Below are 23,370 nucleotides of genomic sequence, written 5' to 3'. Positions count from 1 at the left end.
TAATATCTGTGCATTTGTGCATATCTATGCCTATCCGTCCAACTCTCTCTTCCTTTCTCTATGGCCTTATTTGCACATCATGGTAAACCAAACTATATTTTACCAAAATTGTACAAACATGGCGAGCTCCCAAAGAGGAGCAGGCACCTGCTTTGCTCCTTTCCCCAGTCCTTCTAGCACAGCACCATATGGCATTATCATCCCAACCTGGACCATGGTTAACCACGAACTGTAACCATAGGACAAACCATGGCTATAGAATAGATTGTGGTTACAGAGGAAAGACTTCAGCTAGGATCTGGGGTTCACACAACATGCTATGCCAAACCTTGGCTGCAAGGCCACCTTACCCATAGGCACTAGGGGTGCGGGGCACCCGGGCGCCGGGCTCTCAGGGGTGCCAGGTCAAGAGTACGGGGCCCAAGAGTTGAGTCTGGGGAAGAGCCTGCCCGTCGGTCAGAGTGCCGTGGAGGGCTCTTCTGCTGTGGGCGGCTCTGCGCTGCGAGTTCGGAGGCGACCGAGCCAGTGAGATGTTGAGGCAGTCAGCTGGCTCTGCCCTCCTGCGCGCCTGGGACTGGGCAACTGGGGGGGAGGGCGCCGGGCGGATCTTTGCACCCCAGTGCTGCATAGGCTTAAGACAGCCCTGCTTGGCTGGGTTGTGTTGCTGTGGTAAAACTAGCACAGCAGGGGTTGGTAGCTCCTCTATGGAGCCAGAATATTTGCAAGGTCCCGGTAAGCCAAACCTTGGTCTACTGTGATGGGCAAACGATGTGTGTGCGTGTGTGCGTGTGAATGAATCAGACAATTTCCTAACTATTGCAGTTGTGCTAATTTATCTGTTTCTTCTACTTCTAAAAACCTAGGTATTGGGTTTTCCCTGCACCAGTTTAACTTAAGTGATTGCCTCACTGCTTTCCTATTCTCAAATCGTGCACAGCACTGCACTGTTAAAAGTGCATTTTTAATAAAAAAAACAGCCTCTGTGCAAATAAATGAGCTGAAACAAATAAAGTCCAATTCACATGAGACTTCCAAGGCATCTGGTGGAATTATTTTTTCTGAGTAATTAGGCCAAGTGCTGGTACAATTCCCATATGAAAGAAATCACCTTCCTTGCTAGCCAGTTATTTTTCATTGCTGTCAGACAGCACTAAGCTCCACTTCTCTCTATCTTGTATGTGACCCAAAGTATATTGATTACTAATCTTTCAAAACAAGAGGAATCATATCATTGACACAAATATGTTTATGGCCCATGGGATGTTTTCTAAGCCTCTTAGATTTTTCCATGATATTAAATGTGGTCAATGAAGTCAATGGGAGCCCTGAGCCCTATGCAGTTGTTATGGTGTGCATGCATTCATCATCCTGAATGGATGTGGGACGTAATGTCTGCCTGTGCATTCAGTCTCAGACCTGTGCATTCATCTCAGACTTGAATCAAACCACATGTAAACCAGTACAGTAGTAGTTTTTCCCTATGTGTGTGGGAAGAACTCAATTACTGTGGCAAGCTTCACACCATGGTGTGCCTAACCTCCATATGTTGATTGAACACGTGACAGTGACCTCTTCAAATACATGTTTTGTACATGAGAAAACTGGGTATATAGATTTGCTTTACTCAGGTTTTGTACATAGTCTGTTTGGCATAGACCAGGCATCCCCAAACTTCGGCCCTCCGGGTGTTTTGGACTACAATTCCCATCTTCCCCGACCACTGGTCCTGTTAGTTAGGGATCATGGGAGTTGTAAGCCAAAACATCTGGAGGGCTGCAGTTTGGGGATGCCTGGCATAGACCAATAAGTGAAGGTCTCTCTCTCTCTCTCTCTCTCTCTCACACACACACACACACACACACACACACACAGAAATGACATGTACACTAGGCTGATAAAAATCCACATTTTATGTCAAGGAAATCCCTCTACATGCATCTGATACTGTTTGCCTGATGCATATATGATGACTGCATATCTGCATTTTAATTCCACTTGATAAGCCATAGAGATTAGGTTATAACAGGGCCAGCATTCTGTATCCTACTCTTCTTACTCATCAATACTCCTTGAGAGCTAACATTGTCGTGGTGTGCATGTCATGGTGTGTCATGGTATCAGATTTTAGAATTTCCCCTGCTGTCTGTTTTTACCACCAAGTTATGATGAAGCACAACTAAGGAGACATTTTTTTTGTTTTTCCAGCAGTACAGTAAAGAGAGATTACTTATGCAATTATATTTTAAATAATTTATCCAACATAGCCATTAGTACATTTTCTCAAAACAATAACAACTCACCAGATGTTTCATCAACTCTTTCATCTACCACGTGGTCTTTTTGGTGAACCCATTCACTGTTGCATTTGAAGTAGATCTGGGTGGCAGGGCTAGCTTTACAGTACAGGTTCACGGGTTTGTTCTTCACGATGTACGCCTCTTCAGGCTCAATGAGGAAGTGAGGAAGTGGCTCTGGAGGGTCCGAAGGGAAGGTTTCTGGGAGCTCATGAAAAAAGTCATCATCTGCAAGAAAAGAAGTTGGAAGGGAAACGTTAACAAGCTGTTAAACAAAATTGAATCTGAACTTGAAACTGTTTTTCAGCTTTCATCACAAGAAGAAAATAGAGATGGCAATCCTTATATGAATGATACATATTCTTAGAAGATTGCCCTATGAGTGTTTCGAATAAAAGATATAGCTGATTTTAAGACAGTTTTTTTGGGAATCGTTATGACAAAACTGCAGCTATCCTTTCAAGCGGGCGCATTCAGTTTTTCCCAACAGCAGGCTCTATTAACACACAGTTACAATACTGGTGACAAAGAGATATACCTGTTTAGATGGATTCGATGTGTACACCTCGAATATTTCTACATGTGGCCTCTTCCTTGCTGAGCAGCACTGATTTCTCAGTATCTTAATAATGCAAGTGTTACTGTAATAATGAGAACAGGAGTATGGTGGCTTTGTAGGGTTGTATTAAGTTGTTTAATCAAAACACTTATCTTTTTGCTGTATGGAGTAGCTGACTGACTTTCAGGCAAAAGGCCATTTATGTGGTAAATTTGGGTTTATCCCTGTTCACCATCAAAGATCTCATGGCTGAAGATTGCATTCTTCTACCATCTGAGGAATTAAATGCAAATTTTAATTTTAAACCATAGTCTAGGTGGCATTATATGCAAGATTGGTGCCTACTGATTACAAATTTGGCCTAGGTACATGTGCAGTAACCAAAACCTCAAAAACAATGATTTAATAGAAACTGAGAAGAATGAGACTAAGACCATGCGGGTTACTTATACACCTATGGAAGCCTACTGTGGGCCTTTCCTGAATCAGTTGAGAATAATGCTGTTTAAGGTCTCTGGAGTTGATGAGTAGAATTCAATGTAGCAAAAAGAATATTGTTCCATCAGTTCAATCATTTATGCTTCTCCCCACACACGCTGTTCTTATATTCCAAAATGGATTTGGGGGAGTTGGGGGAGTTGGGGGAGTGCATGGGGCAGGGAATCTGATGGGGCAGTTGAATCCAGCCCAAGCTAACTGAGCCAAAGGAAGCTGTCTTCTACTGGGCCCATATTGCTCAGTATCATTTAATCTTTCCCAGTCCTATCTAGAAATTCTGAGGATTGAACCCAGGAACCTTCTGCATGCAAAGCAGATTCCCTGAACTACGCCCTTCTTTATCCACTGAGACTGCATCCATAAAACCCATCTCAGGTAATACAGATGTAAAATCTCTTACAGAAGCCAAAATCATCCAATGAGAGCAATGAGAATAGCAGTAGGATTTGTTTAACTTTGGCTGCAACCAGAGTGAAGTCAGGGTGCTCAATTTACTGTTAATGAATCCTCTTTTCTGTATTTTGACAGGAGTTCTTGCTTTTGCTCCCAGGATAGCTCAGGATAGTCTGACCACCATGGATAAGTAGGGTACCAGCATTGGATGGAGTCATAACTACAGGTAGGCTACAGAGCGAGGGGCATCAATTAACATAGGATGAACATCTGTTACCCTTCACAATGGCTACCACTCACCATGACTGGAATCCAGATTCTGTTATGAACTCATAATTCCCTTTGGTTGCTTTGAGAATTATGCACAGGGATTGCAATTCGGAAGTGAGCTGACATCACAGACCCATTTCAATGAACCCAAGTCAGTTAACCATAATCCTCCTGCTCTGTGATCTCATAATCAACTTCAGCTTCTTACATCAGTATGGTAATTCCGTTCACTGAAGTAAACTGACCTAAACTGCTAGGAACGAACTCATTTTCAGACAGCCTCATCATTCTCCTTTGTTAGAATCTTAAAACAACAACAATCATTCTGTTCTTTAAAGGGGAAAAATCACAGTGATTCACGGGGGAAAGCTCACCCCGCTGGCTTTAAACTCTAGTGTCGATATGCAAGAGCATCCAAGATGCCCAAGACAAACAGTTCTCACAGTGGTAAAAGGATGAGGGAGCAGTAACTATTGACAGATCTATCAGTAAGAAGCTGACAGTCCTGAAGGCCTTATTCAATCTCCTCTTTTCTGCCTCTGAAGCAGTTATCGTTATAGGCAGTGACCGACGCCGGAGATGATCAATAAAAGCGCCACAGAATATCAAACTAGAAATACTGCAGAAGGTTAGCTCCCCCCTTCGTGTCAGTCTTCATGAAGATTAAATGTCAGTCAACTACCTTTCTTTACACTAGATATACCTATATTTTCCTGTGTCCAGAATTACAAAGGATATGAAAGACTCTTCCTCCAGCCACAGCTTTTGCAGACAGACAGATAAAGAAGGAACAATGACAGATGAAAGGGATTGGATAGATTGCTACCACGATATCTATCTCCATAGCTAGAGTTACACCGTGTCTTTATTGGATGTAGGTAAATCAAGAGGGTTTGAGGTTTCATGGACCTCCGGAGCCTCTCAAACTGTATTAGCAGAATGCAAACCTTTCCACAGTCATTTAAAAGCACAGTATTTAACTGTTTATGCGACACAAATCGATTTTTTTAAAAGAGTCCTGTCATTTAAAACACTGTATTTAACTCTTTTTGCAATCAAATCATTTTTTTAAAAAAAGCAATAAATTAATGTTGTTGCATACAGTCACACCACTACCGGAAGTAGTATGGTAAAGAACTGGAAACGCCCCCCCCCAAAGAACCAGTAAAAAAGCTGCAGAAAGGCTGAAATGTCCCTTAAACATTTAACTAGTCTGTAACAAAACACTTTTTGCTTCCTACAAAATTACCAATTTGACCTCAACATTTCCCTTTAAGTGAACTAAGGTACCAGGGTCCATTTACACATTGTCAAAAGAGTTATTGGAGTCCTAAACAACTTAGGCCAAGGATACTTTAAGGGCTGTCTGAGCCTTTATATCTCAAGAGTTCCCTGGGAAGAGAGTTCAACTGTTAAACAACTCTGAAAATTGTAGCTCCATGAGAGGGAAAAAGGTCTCCTAACAACTCTCAGAACCCTTAACAAACTACAGCTTCCATGATTCCTTAGGGAAAATCTTGACCATTTAAAGTGGTATAAAGGTAAAGGGACCCCTGACCATTAGGTCCAGTCATGACTGACTCTGGGGTTGCGGAGCTCATCTCGCATTATTGGCTGAGGGAGCCGGCGTACAGCTTCCAGGTCATGTGGCCAGCATGACAAAGCTGCTTCTGGTGAACTAGAGCAGCACATGGAAACGCCGTTTACCTTTCCGCTGTAGCAGTACCTATTTATCTACTTGCACATTGATGTGCTTTCGAACTGCTAGTTTGACAGGAGCTGGGACCGAGCAACAGGAGCTCACCCTGTCGCAGGGATTCGAACCGCTGACCTTCTGATCGGCAAGCCCTAGGCTCAGTGGTTTAACCCACAGCACCACCCGCGTCCCATTAAAGTGGTATAATATTGCTTTAAATGTATAGTGCGAATGTGACCTAAATTAAGCCAAAGTTTGGTTTAGCATGCTGCTCGAACTGGGAATCATGGCTAAGCTCTCTCCTCAGTAAGTATGAGTCCACACATTCACAGCGGCTTGGTAAGTCAGCATCTGGTGAAGCATTTTGTGTGATCTAGCAAAATGAGTGAAAGGAGGCGTTTCAATGCTGATTAAAAATCAATATGATCATTATCAGATAGGAACACTCTGCCTGATTTGCAGATTTTGGATTTGTTTAGGAAGCCTATGATGTAGTATCAATGGGGAACTTACACTGGTTTAAAATTGATATGTGTGTGTGTGTGCTGTTGATTTTAAATTGCCTTATTTACATCTACCCTACCCTCTCTTTAACCATTTTGTGCTTGCATCCCCAAATACTTTTCAAAGATGCAAGCAGAAAGAAGAAGATTGTGAATAGGACCTCACATACACACATGCACAAAAACAGTATAAAGTGTAACCATTAGAGATGAGTCATCCCGCCCCATAGCTTCAGGGCACATCTTTTTCTTCTGGTCATTTAATTGCAAATCAGCAAAGAGACAGATGGAAACCAACAAAGCAGGCATATGTTTTATAATTAAATAAGTATTGTCTTGTCTAGCTAATTCCTGACGACTGCAAAAAAAGTATTGTTTTTCATTGAGAGCTCCCAACACATTTACTGAAGATAATGTTCATAACCGTGCTATCAAAGAGTAAACTAGAATTTCTCTGCTGTACTTAAAGTTCCAGATTTGTGATATATAGATCTCTGACAAAGAGCCTTGTTTCAAAAAAGGACCTTTCACTGACAACATATTTTACTGTGGTGTTAGGTGAGAGGAGGAGGAGGAGGAGGAGGAGGAGGAGGAGGAGGAGGAGGAGGAGGAGGAGGAAGAGTTTGGATTTGATATCCCACTTTATCACTACCCGAAGGAGTCTCAAAGCGGCTAACATTCTCCCTTCCCTTCCTCCCCCACAACAGACACCCTGTGAGGTGGGTGGGGCTGAGAGACTTCAGAGAAGTGTGACTAGCCCAAGGTCACCCAGCAGCTGCATGTGGAGGAGCGGAGACACGAACCCGGTTCCCTAGATTACAAGTCTACCACTCTTAACCACTACACCACACCTTTGGTGGAGGAAACACCCTGCTCCTGGGTTAGTTTGACCACCTTTGGTCCCTATCCTGCTTTCACTAGTGGCATCTAGAAGCTGTCATCACTCAACAATAGGGCTGAGAGGAAAGGTCAGCTCAGTCATGTCATGCTTGTTCTTTGAGAGATCAAGTCTGCAATCCTTTACCCACTTTCCTGGGAGTAGGTCCTATTGAATTCAAGGGTGCTTACTTTTGCTGTCTGTGGACAAACACCAGCTCCCTCGGCCTGAAGCGAGATGAGTGCCTCACTCCCTAGTCGCCTTTAACTGGACTTAACCATCCAGGGGTCCTTTACCTTGACTTACCTTTGCCTACTTTTGAGTAGACTTAGAAGTAGGATTGCACTGAGAGAAAACACCCACCCACCCAGCATGGCTAAGAATAGAATGGCATTCATTTTACACACTCGCTTCAAAATGTTTTTCAGACAAACACGTTCTCGTTCATTTGTGAGGTTTACATTTTTCATTATTCACCAAGATAATAGTTGTGCAGAAGAGAATGCCTAATAATGGAACAATGATTGGTTTTTTCTACACCCTATGAAAAAAAGCACCCAAACAATCAGATGGCGCATTCTCATCTCCGTCAGCATTCCAGGTCTCTAGCCTACACATCTGCTGCACACCGCTAAGGAGTAATAGGTACAGCCTTATCAGGCTGATGGAATCAATGCGGGAAACTCAGTTTGTGCTTTTCTGGGTTCCCAGATGCGATTAGATCTCCTGAAGGAAGAGCACAAAACATTATTTCCTTTTCTCCCAGGCAGACAAACTATGTCTTTACAAGTCCTATTCCTGTATATACCTTAGATAAACAGCTATAACGGTGGGTGAGTGGGGGAGAGCAAATTACAACCTGGGCATGCTTAAGCACAGTAAAAAGGTGCCGTCGTATCTCGCTGTTGCTGTGTGATAGCCTTGCTATAATCCACAAAATGTGGAGCATTAATTCAACTCACCTGGATCAGAGCTAAGGCAGAAACCTGCTTTCCTTGTAAATGAAATGATAACTGGATAGTCTTTGTACATGAACAGGGGGCTTCTTCCTCAGCATTAACTACATCGGGACACACATACATCCAGGATTCACAAGAATCCTTTTGCGGGGCAAAAGGAGTCTCTCATTTTGGTCAGCAAGCACTGTGAAGATTAAAACTTACATTCTGGCATGCTTGAATGATTTCAGTGGGGCACTTCACTGTAACTGGATCAGCAAGTGGGAATGAGGCAGAGTAGAGAGAAAAACAAACTGAAATTACTTTATTGCTGTCCCTTACCACACTGGCACAGCCACTTCCATTCTAGGAAGCACAACCAAAATGCTTTCCCATGACTTCACTGACCACAAACTTCTTGGGGCTGAGCACTGTGTTAAATGTTCCTGTTCTTAAAAAACACAAAGTAAAAGCAGTAAGGCAATAAGGAGAATGCACCTAGCACTGTTTGCCTAGTTTCACGTGACCACAGTACAGGCCATCAAGGGAGTGGATTTTAGGACACGACTAATAGGGATAAATGCTATCGTTACATCTGAGGTGCCTTTTGGATTTTCTGCCTCAGGCAACAAAGTATCTTGGGTCCTCTCTGGAATGCAGCCTCAGCCTGTTTCCAAAGCTCAAAATGTTGAGAAAACTTTTAACGTTTCTAGTACCGTAAATCCATTTTCATTCTATCCAGTGTTCCAGAATGCCCTGGGTTACTAATCCATCACAGGCCTTGTAGTAGACAGGGAAGAACTGAGAGCAAACTCTAGACAAAAGAACCAAGGAGTCCAGTTGTTGCTGTATTTAAAGTCCCAACAGGAGCACTGTGGTCTAACGTTTATGTACAAAGCAACACTAACAATAGAAAGTCAATGTAATTTATGCTGGTGTAATTTATGCCACCACAAACCACCCTATTCCAAACTTGATTCAGGAGGAGTTCAACTCGCACCTCCTGTTTTTCTGGCCCTTTTCTGCTAATTTGTAGGGTCACATGACATGACCAAGCTGAAACGGGGTTGATATAGGTATAACTCTTGCCTTTCTCCATCCCACCATGTCCTTGGAATGTCCTAGTTTAGCCAGGAAAGCCAAAGATCCACCAATTCCAGTTTTCCTGTTCTGGTGGATGTTGGGTTTGGATTGGGCTGCAAGCCTATTCTACATACTGATTGCCATTCCCAGGAGTTCCTGGCCTGCAATCTACTACAAATGCCATAACCAACATGTTGAGCTTTTCTGTCATGGTATTTTGGTAAACAATAAAATAGACAGCAGAAAAGGCAAACGTTAATGGTAAAAATAAAAGTATGAATTCAGTACAATGAGTTTTTTTATGTTCTGAGTATCTTATAATGGTTTTAAATACAGTATAGCATTAGTATAAATCGAAGTTATGACCTACTGGGTTACTGTGAACTGAAAGTTTTGGGCCTTAGACTTGTGTTTTTTTAATGCTGTACTTCAGTTCCTGAAAAGGTGATAATCATAATTGGTGGTACATGCGGATTGGGGAAACCTAGCTTTGACTTTTGCCCAAACAAACATGTCCTTGATTTTTCAAAAGCAATATTGGAGCCCAATGCTTCTTTCTACTCTATTGGTCAAAAACAGCTACCGTAGCAGAAGTATTCATGATCATTCTCCAAAGTGATCGCAGGACCTGTTCATGCACAATATTACTTTCCTTCTAGAAAATGTCACATTCATCTTTATTCTAGTGTACTAAAAACATGATCAACCAGGGCAAGAGACCTGATGATTAGCTAAACTGCTTTCACTTAAGCAATTCATTTTTATTGAGGAGTCAACTTTACAATGCCCACTTCTGCAAACTTAATCCAGTGTCTTGAAATACTTGCAGGCCTGAATTCAGAATTATTATTTTTCTACCTTCATGCTTCAGCATTGTACTTGTGCATATTAAAATAAGTGACCCAGAGCATCACCTTGTAAAAATACTAGATGTCAGTGAAATCAATAAACTTTAAATTGTCTACAGTGAGTGGCCCAAGTTATGTCTGACACATCATCTAGCTGTAATTGATATTGTGCTCTAAGAATGAGAGCACAGTCCAGCCAAAGCTAAGCCCCCAAGGCTGCAATCCTATAAATCAGGGGTGTCAAACTCAAATTCATCGGGGGCCGCATCAGCAGTTTGCTCACCCTCAAAGGGCCGGTTGTATCTGTAGGACTATGTGTCCACTCTTTATTATTATAAATTATTGTCACTGCATTCAATTATTACTGTTTTTTGTAATAATGTAAGTAATAACTAGCTCTGAAAGCAAAAACATAGTCAGAATAATGGCAAGTAGGTATTCAATTTATTGAAAAATGATTTTTGGTAACAGAGAGTAATTTTTTTAAAAAAACATACAAATATTGCCAAACACTGTTTATTACACATATGGCGAACACAAGGCATTAACTTTTTTTTTTTAACTTTTCTGACTAGATTTTACTCGCTTGCGGGGTTCTTCTCTCCTCTTTTATAATGGGCTAATTCTTGTTTTGTTTTTGGAACCGAGAGGAAACGCCTCTTAGACAGACGGCCTCCACCGGCTCCCTCCCTTCTTGGGTTAGAATGGAAAAGGTGGGGGAGGACTGCAGCTGACAAATATTATCCCTCCTTGCCATCGATCGGAGAGTGTATAGATGTGAGATCTTGAGGCCGGCTGCAAAGCGGCTGCTCCCTCGTTGTCTCCTAGCTCTCTCGCTCTCCCCCTCAGAGGCTCCCGGCTTGTCCTCCTCCCCTCCCTCCCTCCCTCCCTCCCTCCCTCCTTCTCTCCCTCCCTCCCTCCTTCTCTCTCTCCCTCCCTCCCTCCCTCCCTCCCGCCTTCTTTCCATCCATCTCCGCTTGTTCTCCTCCCCTTTCCCTCTCTTTAAAATTGATTTCAAGGCGCTGCCAGCCCGAGAGCAGCTGTTGAGCTCTCCAGAGGGAAAGTGAGCGCTCGCTTCCCTGTCAATAGCCTCCCCGCTTCTCAAACAGAAAACAATCCTCCGTGAGCTGAAACTGCCCGACCAGCCATCCCTCTCTGGTGCCAGCAGAGATCTCTAAGAGATCTCTTTCCCCGTCCCCAGCTCCTCAAGCCCCTTCCTTTGCATCAGCCTGCAACTCCAGCCTTGCCGCCTAGCCGGACTTCTCTCGAAAGCAGCGGAAGAAAGGCAGCGGGTGAATGAGCTGATGGTACCCAGCAGCCCAAGGGTTAATCTGCCCGGGTGGGCTCCGGCTACTTCTGAGAGCCTCCCTCCCTCCCTCCCTGCGTCTCCAGCGGCCACTAACCTTACTCAATGGCTCAGGAAACGATCCACTCTTGCCGCCGCCATTCATTTCAGGGGGCTTTGCAGGGCGAACTCCCATGGAAATGAATGGCGCTTGCGCAGTAGGGTTGGTCGATCTCTCTCTCTCTCTCTCTCTCTCTCTCTCTCTCTCTCTCTCTCTCTCTCTCTCTCTCTCTCTGTGTTCAGCTGGGGGGGGGTCCAGCAGGCACCCCCGGCACTCACGCGGCGGCGGTCTCAGTGGCTCAGGAGCTCTTCGGGCAGTGCGAACACGCTGGCTGCCCTCAGGAGCTCCGTGGCGCGCGCCGTGATGCCTCGCCAGAAGCCCAGCAAAGAGAAATTCTCCCGCTGCAGCTGGACTCCGCCCCCCAGAGCCCTATTGGCTGGCAGAGGGTATGATGCGGCGGCGGGGAGGGGCTGGTGCAGGGGGCCAACTACGCCCCCCTGCAGACGCGGGAGTCGACCCCAGGCAGCACAGGGCGGTGGCGGCGGTGGCAGTGGCGGCAGCGGGCGGCGGGCGGGCTGCTCAGCGCGCCCTGCATTCTGGCGCTCTAGGCCACATGATGAGGTCTCGCGGGCCGCATGGCGAGGTCTCGCGGGCCGCATTTGGCCCGCGGGCCTTGGGTCTGACACCCGTGCTATAAATGTACCTGGAAGTGAGACCAATTCAGTGGGAATTAATTCAGAGTAGACATTCGTAGGGTTGCATTGTCTCATCAGTCTCAGTGGACAAAAGCAAGCCTCTGATGAGGTAAGTAATTTCTGCAAGATTGCACCAGTTTCATACCCTTCAAAATTTCTTCCGATGAAAATAGGGACGTCTTATTTCATCATCATCATCATCATCATCATCATCATCACCATCACCATCACCATCACCATCACCACCATCATTTATTCCCCACTTGACTGGGTTGCCTTAGCCACTCTGGATGGCTCCCAACATATATAAAAACATAATAAAACATTAAGCGTAATCACCCTAATTCAGTAAGGTGAGTGGATTCTTTACGGTGTCCCCATGGCTACGGAATCCCCTCTCATTGGACCAACACAATGCAGGCTTTTTGGAAGGCCCTGAAGATTTATTTTCCAACTGGCCTTCCAGGTATGTGATGGCCTGTCTCAATACTTTTGTAAAATAAATACATAAAAATGCACTGTTAAATATTCTAAAATGTTTTACATTTAGTACTACTGCATTCTTAAATGCTATAATTGTTTTTTATTCTATTTTGACTGTAAGCCTCTTTAAATTGGCACATGTCCTGAGAAGCAGCCAAAATATTTTAAATACTGAAATAATAATAAAAATACAGGTTCCATACACCAATACATTTATTCCTATATTGCCAGACTTGTCGCTACAGATCTAGAATAAATTCTCCTCATCCATTCACATAATGCATCTTTTTCTAAATCTCAGGGATTAAATTATTATTACTTACATCATAATGCATATGACTATTATCTTCCTGAGATCTAAAGCAAATTCTTCTCAAATGGAATTTACTTAGGGATGGTTCAAGAGCAATTTAAAAGAAATAGCTGCCAAGGTAATTCCATTCGCTTTTGGATTCCATCGTTCAGTGAAATCTTTTGCAATACATTACAACAAAGGCAGCTGGAGTTAACTGCATGTTTGGGATTTGTGCTTAGTTTTTAAATGTTATGATTAAAGGGTTTTCTGGAAGAGCAAATCTTGTTTTGTGTGAAATTAACAGCAGGTGCCACTTTGGACAGGCAACTTTATTAGGCAGGAGATAATGTCTTGTTTTTAGTGTGTTTCTTTCCAAAGGGACTATTACTCACTTGTGCTTTTAAAAAATGCAACCCTCCCTTCTTGCAACCAGCCAACTAAAATAGGTAAATATGTATGGCAGCTCTTAAAGTCTGTCACAGAAAATCATATTTCAAATATTGGTAAGTTCAACATATTCCTTACAATTTTTATCCCACCCTTCAGGTATGGTCAATTCAGGTGTATTATATTGTCCACAACTCCATTTTACCTGCAAAACAAAAGCTAAGAGATTGTGGCAGACTCGGTAAAGTTTATGGCTGAGAAAGAACCCAGGTCTCTTAACATTTCCCTCAAGGTACAACATTTCATTCAAGCTGCTCTTCTGTCTTTCACAATGTTCTAAAACAATGTGTAATGCAACAAAAGGGCCACGTTATTCACATACACAAGAAAATTTAGGATTTAGGACATGTACATAAGTTAGCTCTTGCTTTTGGGGTGCATACCTACTTAAGATCTTATTTTATTCTGTGAGCCACCCTGAGACCCGCGGGTATATGACAGTATATAAATTCAATCATTATCACCATCATCATCATCATCATCTCACTACATGAAGCTGCTGAAGGCTAAAATCACACCACCATTCATTTTTAATGTGGGGCACATTAAAGCAGTTTCTCACACCAACATGTTTCCACCAATTACAAATTAGGTATAGCTGGCTAACCAAACCATTACAAATGTTATGGACTAGTAGTGGTTTTCTTTGGGGGGGGGGTGGCTATCTGCAAAACTGGTGTAAATAAGACTATGGCAAATGCAAACTTCTGAAGATCTTACCTGCCTCATCACCTGAAAGCAATTGTTCCAGGTGACCAGGAACTTGGGTATTTACAAATCTCTCCTAGCTGCTGTGGCAGAAATTCAATAATTGGCTGCCAACATGGAGTTGGTTTGGCTCAGTTTATCAAAAGGACCTCCTTTGAAAAGAAAGGTTGCCATGCCCATTTAAGGTGCCGGGGGGGGGGTGTGATGCTATGGAAACTTTCTTCTAATTATTACAAAGCTTTGCATGGATATTCCTTTGTGCTACCACCTTTTCTTTTTATTTGTTTAAGACTAATAAAATATTTAAGCTCCAAAAATAAAGGAAATGTGGATCACAAATTGAGTAGGGAACTTTATCTGTGCGTCTTTTCTCATGCAACAAAAGCACGCAGTCTGTAGATCATAAGCACTCAAAAGTGTGAGCTCTGGGCACTTTATCTAATTAGGAAACTGACACTAGTTGAATTAGATGTGGTTGTGATGTGACGGCATATTATGAGCAGTTCAGTATCATTAATATAAGGTGTTCGCTTTCCTTGTATAACTGATTTTTGGATTTGGAGGGGCAATGACTTGGCAGAAGAATTCAGGATCAAAAGATAATATCTCATCTATTCAATTTGCTCGTAAAGCGTGAGTGCATTATTCCATTTGGCTTTTGTTTATTCTCCTTAAAAGCCTGTCTTCTGAGCAGTTGGAGCTTCTGAACCACCTGCAACACAAGAAATGTTTTCCCTCCCTACCACCATTAGTAGTCCTAATGGTTGACACGGGGTCACAGAATTATTGCACCTCTAAGCTACATCATTTCCTTCTCAGTGTAAGGCTTCATTTTTCTTTGACACATTAGTCCTGAAACTGCTTCAGGCTCTTGACCCTCCTTTAACCTTGATAACTAATTAAAGATGGACACGGCTTAGGCTAAAATAGTTTTTGTTAAACCTATTCATTCTTAAGTCCCCTTAAGGCACACTTTGTCACTTAGGACACAGTTTGGCGTATTTACATGAAGATGAAAGCTGATGCTAGAACACGGAACAAGGAGAAAGAGACACACAGAGAGAAGTATAACTTTTGTGGTGTCTGTTATATATATGACACTCAAAATGTATGTCCAACAAAAATGCTAGGTTTCCTACAAATACTCTCAAGCCTGTGGTGTAAATTATCCTAGAAGATGCTATTCCTTTACAGTCAGAAATGAGGTTGCTGTTGTTTAGCACAGCTGATAGCCAGACACAGAACTCTGAGATGTCAATATTAAAGTTTGATCGTTATTAAATAAAAGTATATTAAAGATATACTTTGCTCTTATGCAGTGGTACCTCTAATTACAGACTCGATCCGTTCCAGGGTGTCGTTCGCACCCTGAAAAGTCCGTAACTAGAGTGCCGCTTCTGCACATGTGCACGGCACGATAGAGCACTTTTGCGCATGTGTGGAGTGCACAGAATGCTTCTGCGCATGCACAATGAATGCAGAATGCTTCTGCACACACGCACACAGTGAAACCCGGACGTATACACTTCAGGCTTTGCCACGTTCGCAAGCTGAAAGTACGCAACATGAACCTAGCGGAACATGAGGTATGATTGTACAAACATGCCTTGTTCACACAAGGTATTTTCTCCAGGAAAATATTAACCACATTGAGCATTATGCCCAGTGGAAAAATATAGGACCCTCTGGGGTTCTTTTTCAAACTCAGTAATAGTTTGTGCCATTAAATGTGTATCAAATGACAAATACCATGTTGAATATGCCACTTTCTCATTGTTATTGATGATGGGCCGGAATAAGGCAATGACTAGAGTATGCAGTTTGGCCAATATATCCATATCTGTCTGTCTGTCTGTACTACTTTTAACCACATCTAGGTATTAAAGCAGTTTACAAAAAATAAAAACATACAATATGCAAAATTTTAAGCATGAAATTTTAAGCATCAAAGAATAAAGCATCCTTACAGCATTCCTAAAGGACTCCTGAAACGAAACTGCTTTAGTCTGGCTTCTGAAGCCCAGCAGGGACTATGCCTGCCTGATTTCTAATAAGAAGGAATCTCAGAGTTGGTTCCACTGCAATGAAGACATGAGTCCTCATTGACATGAGTCCTTAAGGTACCCTGGGCCTAAGTTCAGGGCTTTGTACCCTGATGCAAGAATATTGAACCTGGCCCAGTAATAGGTGGGACTCATGGCTCTTTTACCACCAGTAGCATGAGTTGGTGGTAGTCTATTAAACTGTGTTACTTGAATCCCATTTCCATGAAGTTAAAAGGTAAAGGTAAAGGGACCCCTGACAATTAAGTCAGGTCGCGAATGACTCTGGAGTTGCGGTGCTCATCTCGCTTTACAGGCTGAGGGAGCTGGCGTTTGTCCGCTTCCGCAGGCAGTTTTTCCAGGTCATGTGGCCAGCATGACTAAGCCACTTTTGGTGAAACCAGAGCAGCGCATGGAAACGCCGTTTACCTTACCGCTGGAGTGGTAACTATTTATCTACTTGCACTGCGTGCTTTCAAACTGCTAGGTTGGCAGGAGCTGGGACCGAACAACGGGAGCTCACCCTGTTGCGGGGATTCAAACCGCCGACCTTTTGATCGGCAAGCCCAAGCGGCACAGTGGTTTAACCCGCAGCGTCACCCGCGTCCCTTCCATGAAGCTAACTGGGCATTATTTGGCAATCACATGCTACAGTTATATAAATAAATATAAATAATCAAGTGCTTTGTGCAAGCTGGGGGGGGGCTTTACTTTCCTTTGGTTTTAAAGATTTGAGTAGTGTGCAAAGCCAAAATCCGATGCCCCTGCCTCTCACTTTCCGTTCTGCTCAACTCACTACTTCATAGTTGTGATGCCCTGCGGCACATCCTAGGCTCAGCACCCAGTGCAGTGGAACTAGTCGCACTGCCCTAAATCTGCTTCTGGTACAAGAAGTTAAGAATTATTTCTGTTAGCATTCACATATTATTCGTCTAGAGTTTTCCATCTCTCATTTTTAAAAAGAAGAAGATGGAACCAAATACTTCCCCTTAATATGGCAGATAGGGAACATAATCCTAAAGAAGAAAACACAGAAAACAGCTTGTTCAGAATTACACAATATTCTAGCTCAATTAAAATGGCTTGCATGCAATATAAATGCATCTTCCTTATGATCAAGTATTACTTTTTAGATGTCATCCCATTACTTTATTCCTTGGATCCTAATGGTATGCATTATTTGCCCAACACTAGTTATCTAATGCACCTACTGCCAATTTTTCAAGGATCATAAATCCTTCCCTTTGTGACTGATTTATTTCTACATAAGTCCCAATTGCATTAGAAGTCCATTAGTGACATTCTAGAGAGAAGGCTGGCAAGAAAAAAAGCCCACACTTAAAAAAAACACTAATAAATATAATGACTATCTTAATATTGAATTAGGCAGTCTTGTTCTCAAGCAGTAAGATGTTAATTACAAACTCAAAATAAAGCTTCGGACAGAAATGCAGCATAAGCAAAACCAGTATATCACTGTACCCAGCACCATTCCCAAATTCAAAGTAATAGGATCAACACCAGAGTGAATGGTTTTGGGGTGCATGTTGGTTTACAATTAAATTATACAGAAGAAGAACATGAGGTATGGTCCTGGTTTCCACACTTGTGTGGCAATGTCCCCCCCCCCCCCGTGAAATAAGACACAAGACACAATGAATTGATGGGAGCAAGGGGGCAAAGAGGCTGAGTTCCCGCCTCCGGCTTGTTTAAAAGAAGTGAAGCCCCGCCTCCCGGCCGACCCTATTGGTCGGCTTGGGTCTGACGGAGGCGGGAACTCCCACCTTGCGAGGGGGCTGAGCTCTCAGCCCCCATCGCGAGAGTTCGGTCGGGGCAAGCCCACAACACCACCTCCGTGGGATGCGGAAGTGGTTTTGTGCAAACATGGTTCCCACAGAAGAACAAATCTTGGCTACAGATTGTGGTTAAGGAGAGAGCATAACCATGATCCTAGGTTCAGACCGTATGCTAAGCCAAACTTTGGTTTTGACACCATGCCAAACAAGTTGCAGTTTCCTCCCTGGGAGCCAGCACAGTAGCACTGAGCTTTTGTTTGGCATAGCACTACATGCAAACATGGCAATGATGAGCCTCATTTTTTAATGCTTCTCCATAAAAAAGGAGAGAAAGATTCAAAGCTAGGTTTCTTGTGTGCTAATTTACATGCAGTCAACTTTTGACTTGGATTTCCTGTTTTAATCTCCCTTTCCCTGCCTTTCTACCTAAAAGAAGCATCATTATTTTTCTGGGTTTCTGAATAATAATAATAATAATAATAATAATAATAATAATAATAATTTATTTATACCCCACCCATCTGGCTGAGTTTCCCCAGCCCCAGCATGTGTAGACAGAATCTAAGGCAAATAAAAGCTGATCATTATATAACCATATAACATACATGGTGCATTGGGAGTCCAGAATACTAATAAATGGATATAAATGTTTTAAAAAAAATGGATGTAAAATCATAGGCATAAGGAAACAAAACTCCAAATAGTGTGAATAAGCTGGTGCTTAAAAGACATTCCTGGAGTGACCTTTCTTCTTGCAGATCAGATTCCTTATTTGAAGAGCTGTACATAAAGCAGCTCTTTATGTTTATGTACAAGCAGGCACACTTTTCACCTCTCCATAGCTCTGCTCTCTCTCTCAGCCACCAACAGACTTAGTAAAACATTCAGGAATACAACTACTGCATTGATGTTAACACCCTATGGTTTCCCCTCAAAGATTTAAACAGCAATTGATTAATTCCCATGCTCACAGTGGGGCATTACAATTCCATCTGGCTCCTATGACTTAACAGAAGCAATCTACAACCACAAAGCTAAAAAGTTCACAAAAGTGCTGTAATCCAGGGCATCTGGCTACATACATATTGCATGCCTTACCCCCCACAGTATCTAATTCTATCATCTCCCCCTTTGTAAAATCTTACTGATTTGCTATCATCTGTTTCCTCCTGCCACCCCAATTGATTTAATTTAAGGGAAGGTGTCGAATCAGGAAAAGAACTCCTGTAATTTGCTCTCCTGGTCTAACACTCCCTTCTCCACACTCAAAATCTGATACTTTAACTCAAAATCTGATACTTCATTGCACTCTGTGGTTGACATCAAAGTTAATTCCAAAAAGAACATGTGGGCAGGTATATGACATATACTTGCTAATGGGAAGAATTCAGAAAATCGTTCGCAATATTAAATCAGGCTGCTTGCATGTCTTAAGAAGTCTCCCATTCCATCAAGCTGCAAACAGAAAGGACATAAGAGAAACACAGCTATTCCATGTGAGAGAGGCCAGCAGCCATTGGCTATCCCCAACTTTCACCTAGCGGCAGCCATTCCATCTGGATGTGGATCAGAGAGAAGGGAAGGGAAGCAGGGCAGTTCCATCAGTGCTGCTGAGAAACCAGCTGTCTCTGGCTCTCCCTCAACTCTCAATTAGATGAAGCCATTCCATCACACTAAGTGAATCTTTTCCATCCAGGTCTTTGGAAGAATTGTGGCTTTACAAACTGGTGCTTGGGTGTATTTTTGTTCTTCTTCCTCGCTGTGACTTTTTCCCCTGTTGTGTTGCACCTTTTAGATTTTAAGCCAGAATTCATGGATGGTCTTGCAATTTATTTCCTTATTATTATTATTATTATTATTATTATTATTATTATTATTATTATTATCATCTGTAAGCCATGCTTGGAGCCTTTTCTGCTGGAAAGCAGGATAGCTATTGTTTTGGCTGGAAAGTAGGGTTTAAATAAATTAATTGATATATGTATTTGGGGGTGGGGATACAGTCCATCCCTAGTCTATAGTCTAGGCAGCGACAACTAGACCATAATCAAAACATAATCCGTCAGTGTCCAGTTAGGATCATAATTTTGTTCTTTATGCTCACAAAGGTTTCTGTTGAAAGATTTTTACTTGTTTTCTCTTCACATAGTCCCCACGTTATCTTTGCCCATATGCAATTACAAACCAGTGGTTTGAAAAACAACAACACCCAATGCTACCGTAGGAGTCTGGAACATGCAGTAATTTTACTATGGCCTATTAATCGCTATCTTTTAAAGAAGAAATTAAACCATTCCTATCAGTGCAGGGAACTGATGCTTTTGAATTATGGTGCTGGAGGAGACTCTTGAGAGTCCCATGGACTGCAAGAAGATCAAACCTATCCATTCTGAAGGAAACCAGCCCTGAGTGCTCCCTGGAAGGACAGATCGTGAAGCTGAGGCTCCAATACTTTGGCCACCTCATGAGAAGAGAAGAATCCTTGGAAAAGACCCTGATGCTGGGAAAGATTGAGGGCATTAGTAGAAGGGGACGTCAGAGGACAAGATGGTTGGACAGTGTTCTCGAAGCTACGAACATGAGTTTGACCAAACTGCGGGAGGCAGTGCAAGACAGGAGTGCCTGGCGTGCTATGGTCCATGGGGTCACGAAGAGTCGGACACGACTAAACGACTAAACAACAACAACATCAGTGCAGGGAGCATATAACAATGAAAGATTAGATATATTTCTCTTGTAAGTGCAAATGTACATTAATTAAGGAAGAATTAAAAAAAAGACCAGAGATAATTTATTTAAAGATTTGGGTCAATTTGTTTTTAATATTTATTTCGAATTACTTAAGGAGATTACTTCTTAGCAAAACACACACAGTGAAGAGTTATATGGTCCCCTCTTTCATTTTTTCCTTACAATCTTGAGCATTGATCACAAGATTTTACTGCAGAAAATGCCCATATGGGAAAGTGCAGGTGTGGCTCTCACACTGAAATTTCAAAAGAAATTATCTGACCTTTGATCAAGTTGTTGTTGTTTAGTCGTTTAGTCGTGTCCGACTCTTCGTGACCCCATGGACCATAGCACGCCAGGCACTCCTGTCTTGCACTGCCTCCCGTAGTTTGGTCAAACTCATGTTCGTAGCTTCGAGAACACTGTCCAACCATCTTGTCCTCTGTCGTCCCCTTCTCCTAGTGCCCTCAATCTTTCCCAACATCAGGGTCTTTTCCAAGGATTCTTCTCTTCTCATGAGGTGGCCAAAGTATTGGAGCCTCAGCTTCACGATCTGTCCTTCCAGGGAGCACTCAGGGCTGATTTCCTTAAGAATTGATAGGTTTGATCTTCTAGCAGTCCATGGGACTCTCAAGAGTCTCCTCCAGCACCATAATTCAAAAGCATCAATTCTTCGGCGATCAGCCTTCTTTATGGTCCAGCTCTCACTTCCATACATCACTACTGGGAAAACCATAGCTTTAACTATACGGACCTTTGTCGGCAAGGTGATGTCTCTGCTTTTTAAGATGCTGTCTAGGTTTGTCATTGCTTTTCTCCCAAGAAGCAGGCGTCTTTTAATTTCGTGACTGCTGTCACCATCTGCAGTGATCAAGGAGCCCAAGAAAGTAAAATCTCTCACTGCCTCCATTTCTTCCCCTTCTATTTGCCAGGAGGTGATGGGACCAGTGGCCATGATCTTGGTTTTTTTGATGTTGAGCTTCAGACCATATTTTGCGCTCTCCTCTTTCACCCTCATTAAAAGGTTCTTTAATTCCTCCTCAAAAAGTTTAGTCAAAACTCTCCACTATGACCTGTCCATCTTGGGTGGCCCTGCATGGCATAGCTCATAGCATAGCTCATAGCTTCTCTGAGTTATTCAAGCCCCTTCGCCACGACAAGGCATTGATCCATGAAGGGGTTGATCAAGTTAACTGAGTCAAAACATGCTGCCTCAATAGGATTCTGAACCTAATCATTGTAAGTGTTTCCTCACATTGCTGTCTCCCTCCCCCCCACCTTCCCCATGCCCCAGTCTGGCTTCCTTCACATGTAAAGTCAAGCTATGGCTTAGCATTAGTTGGTTCACGTCCCCTAACCATGGGTAAGGCTTTATCATTGGATTTTTTTTATTTCATTTATATATTACTCTGCATAAGAAAACCAGAGTGATGGTTTATAGAATAAAGACAAGAATAAAGACAAGATCACAGCTTATCAAGGGTCAAAGACTAACCACAGTTGGTTGAAAATGGATGCAAAAGGTCCCAGATACTTCACAGCTACACCAGAGGACGACAACAGAGTGGAGGATGCATGAGTGATCCTGCGGCTCCTGCCCCTGATGAAGAGTTTGGATTTGATATCCCGCTTAATCACTACCCGAAGGAGTCTCAAAGCGGCTAACAATCTCCTTTCCCCTCCTCCCCCACAACACCCTGTGAGGTGAGTGGGGCTGAGAGACTTCAGAGAAGTGTGACTAGCCCAAGGTCACCCAGCAGCTGCATGTGGAGGAGCGGAGACGCGAACCCGGTTCCCCAGATTAAGAGTCTACTGCTCTTAACCACTACACCACACTGGCTACACCACACTGATCCCACATAGAGGCAGAGCTTCTGCATATAAGCTGCTTGTGGATCTGTATTACGCAACAACTATGTGATGAGCGCCTATGTACATGCAGCCTATACACAAAGAGGTTCTGTGAACAAGGGACAAAGACAATGAGGCTGGAGGCAGGGTCAGAGGGTACATTCCTGCCCCCCCCCATTAGTTACCTGCACAGGGCTCTTTATGAGAACGTCGAGAAGAGTGACAAGATGAAAATATTATATTACTCCTGAGCACATCTGCATAAAACTTCACTGGGTGGCATAAGCTAATTTAATTCTTATGTAGGGTCTGAGATCAGAGGCCAGCCTCAGCACCCAATCAATACCCACCACCAGGCAAACTTTTGATTAGACATTTGGACCACTGCTCTGAGCAGCATAAATATAAGGTCAACTTAGCCAGGTTCATTCAGCAGATTTCTAATTTGCAGCTAACAGAGCAAAGCAACATTACATCAGGTTTCAGCAAGTAAAAGGTCACACTGCATGGCTACATGGACCTTTAGGAGGGAAAGTTTTAAGGGGAAACACGTACATGATTAATGAAAGAGAAAGTTTTAGGCCAAAAAGGCCATTTTTCTCGATCCAATTGTACTCTCATCAACACTTCATCATAAGTGGCAAAGTCACAGCAAAAGTAAATTAATACCTCATTTAGAAAGAGTTGCTGTGTGCTTTGGTGTTAATATGGGTTGTACACAACTGCACTTCTGTGTCCAATGTTTAGGGAAAGCTAAGTGTTTTGGTCTGGTTCCCATACTAGTCTTTGATAATGCAGTTAGCACTATGGCCAATAAATAAGGTTTAACCTTTCCCCCTGTTAAGCGTGAGCCTAGGGCTTGCCGATCAGAAGGTCGGCGGTTCGAATCCCTGTGACGGGGTGAGCTCCCGTTGCTTGGTCCCAGCTCCTGCCAACCTAGCAGTTCGAAAGCACGTCAAAATGCAAGTAGATAAATAGGAACCGCTACAGCGGGAAGGTAAACGGCGTTTCCATGTGC

General features: G+C 42.9%; 1 protein-coding gene across 2 annotated transcripts in view; it reads right to left on the bottom strand.

Moving 5' to 3' along the window:
• UNC5C (unc-5 netrin receptor C) overlaps positions 1 to 23,370 on the bottom strand; it is a 313,167-nt gene that overhangs the window by 115,151 nt on the left and 174,646 nt on the right. For both annotated transcript variants that reach the window (XM_035111588.3, XM_088660494.1), the window contains exon 2: positions 2,301 to 2,522. In XM_035111588.3, the coding sequence (XP_034967479.1) occupies positions 2,301 to 2,522 (222 nt within the window). The remainder of the gene's footprint in view (positions 1 to 2,300; positions 2,523 to 23,370) is intronic.

The sequence above is a fragment of the Zootoca vivipara genome, chromosome Z1 (genome assembly GCF_965207765.1).
Source record: "Zootoca vivipara chromosome Z1, rZooViv2.hap1.1, whole genome shotgun sequence".
NCBI lineage: Eukaryota > Metazoa > Chordata > Lepidosauria > Squamata > Lacertidae > Zootoca > Zootoca vivipara.
This window is presented reverse-complemented; position numbering and strand designations above follow the sequence as displayed.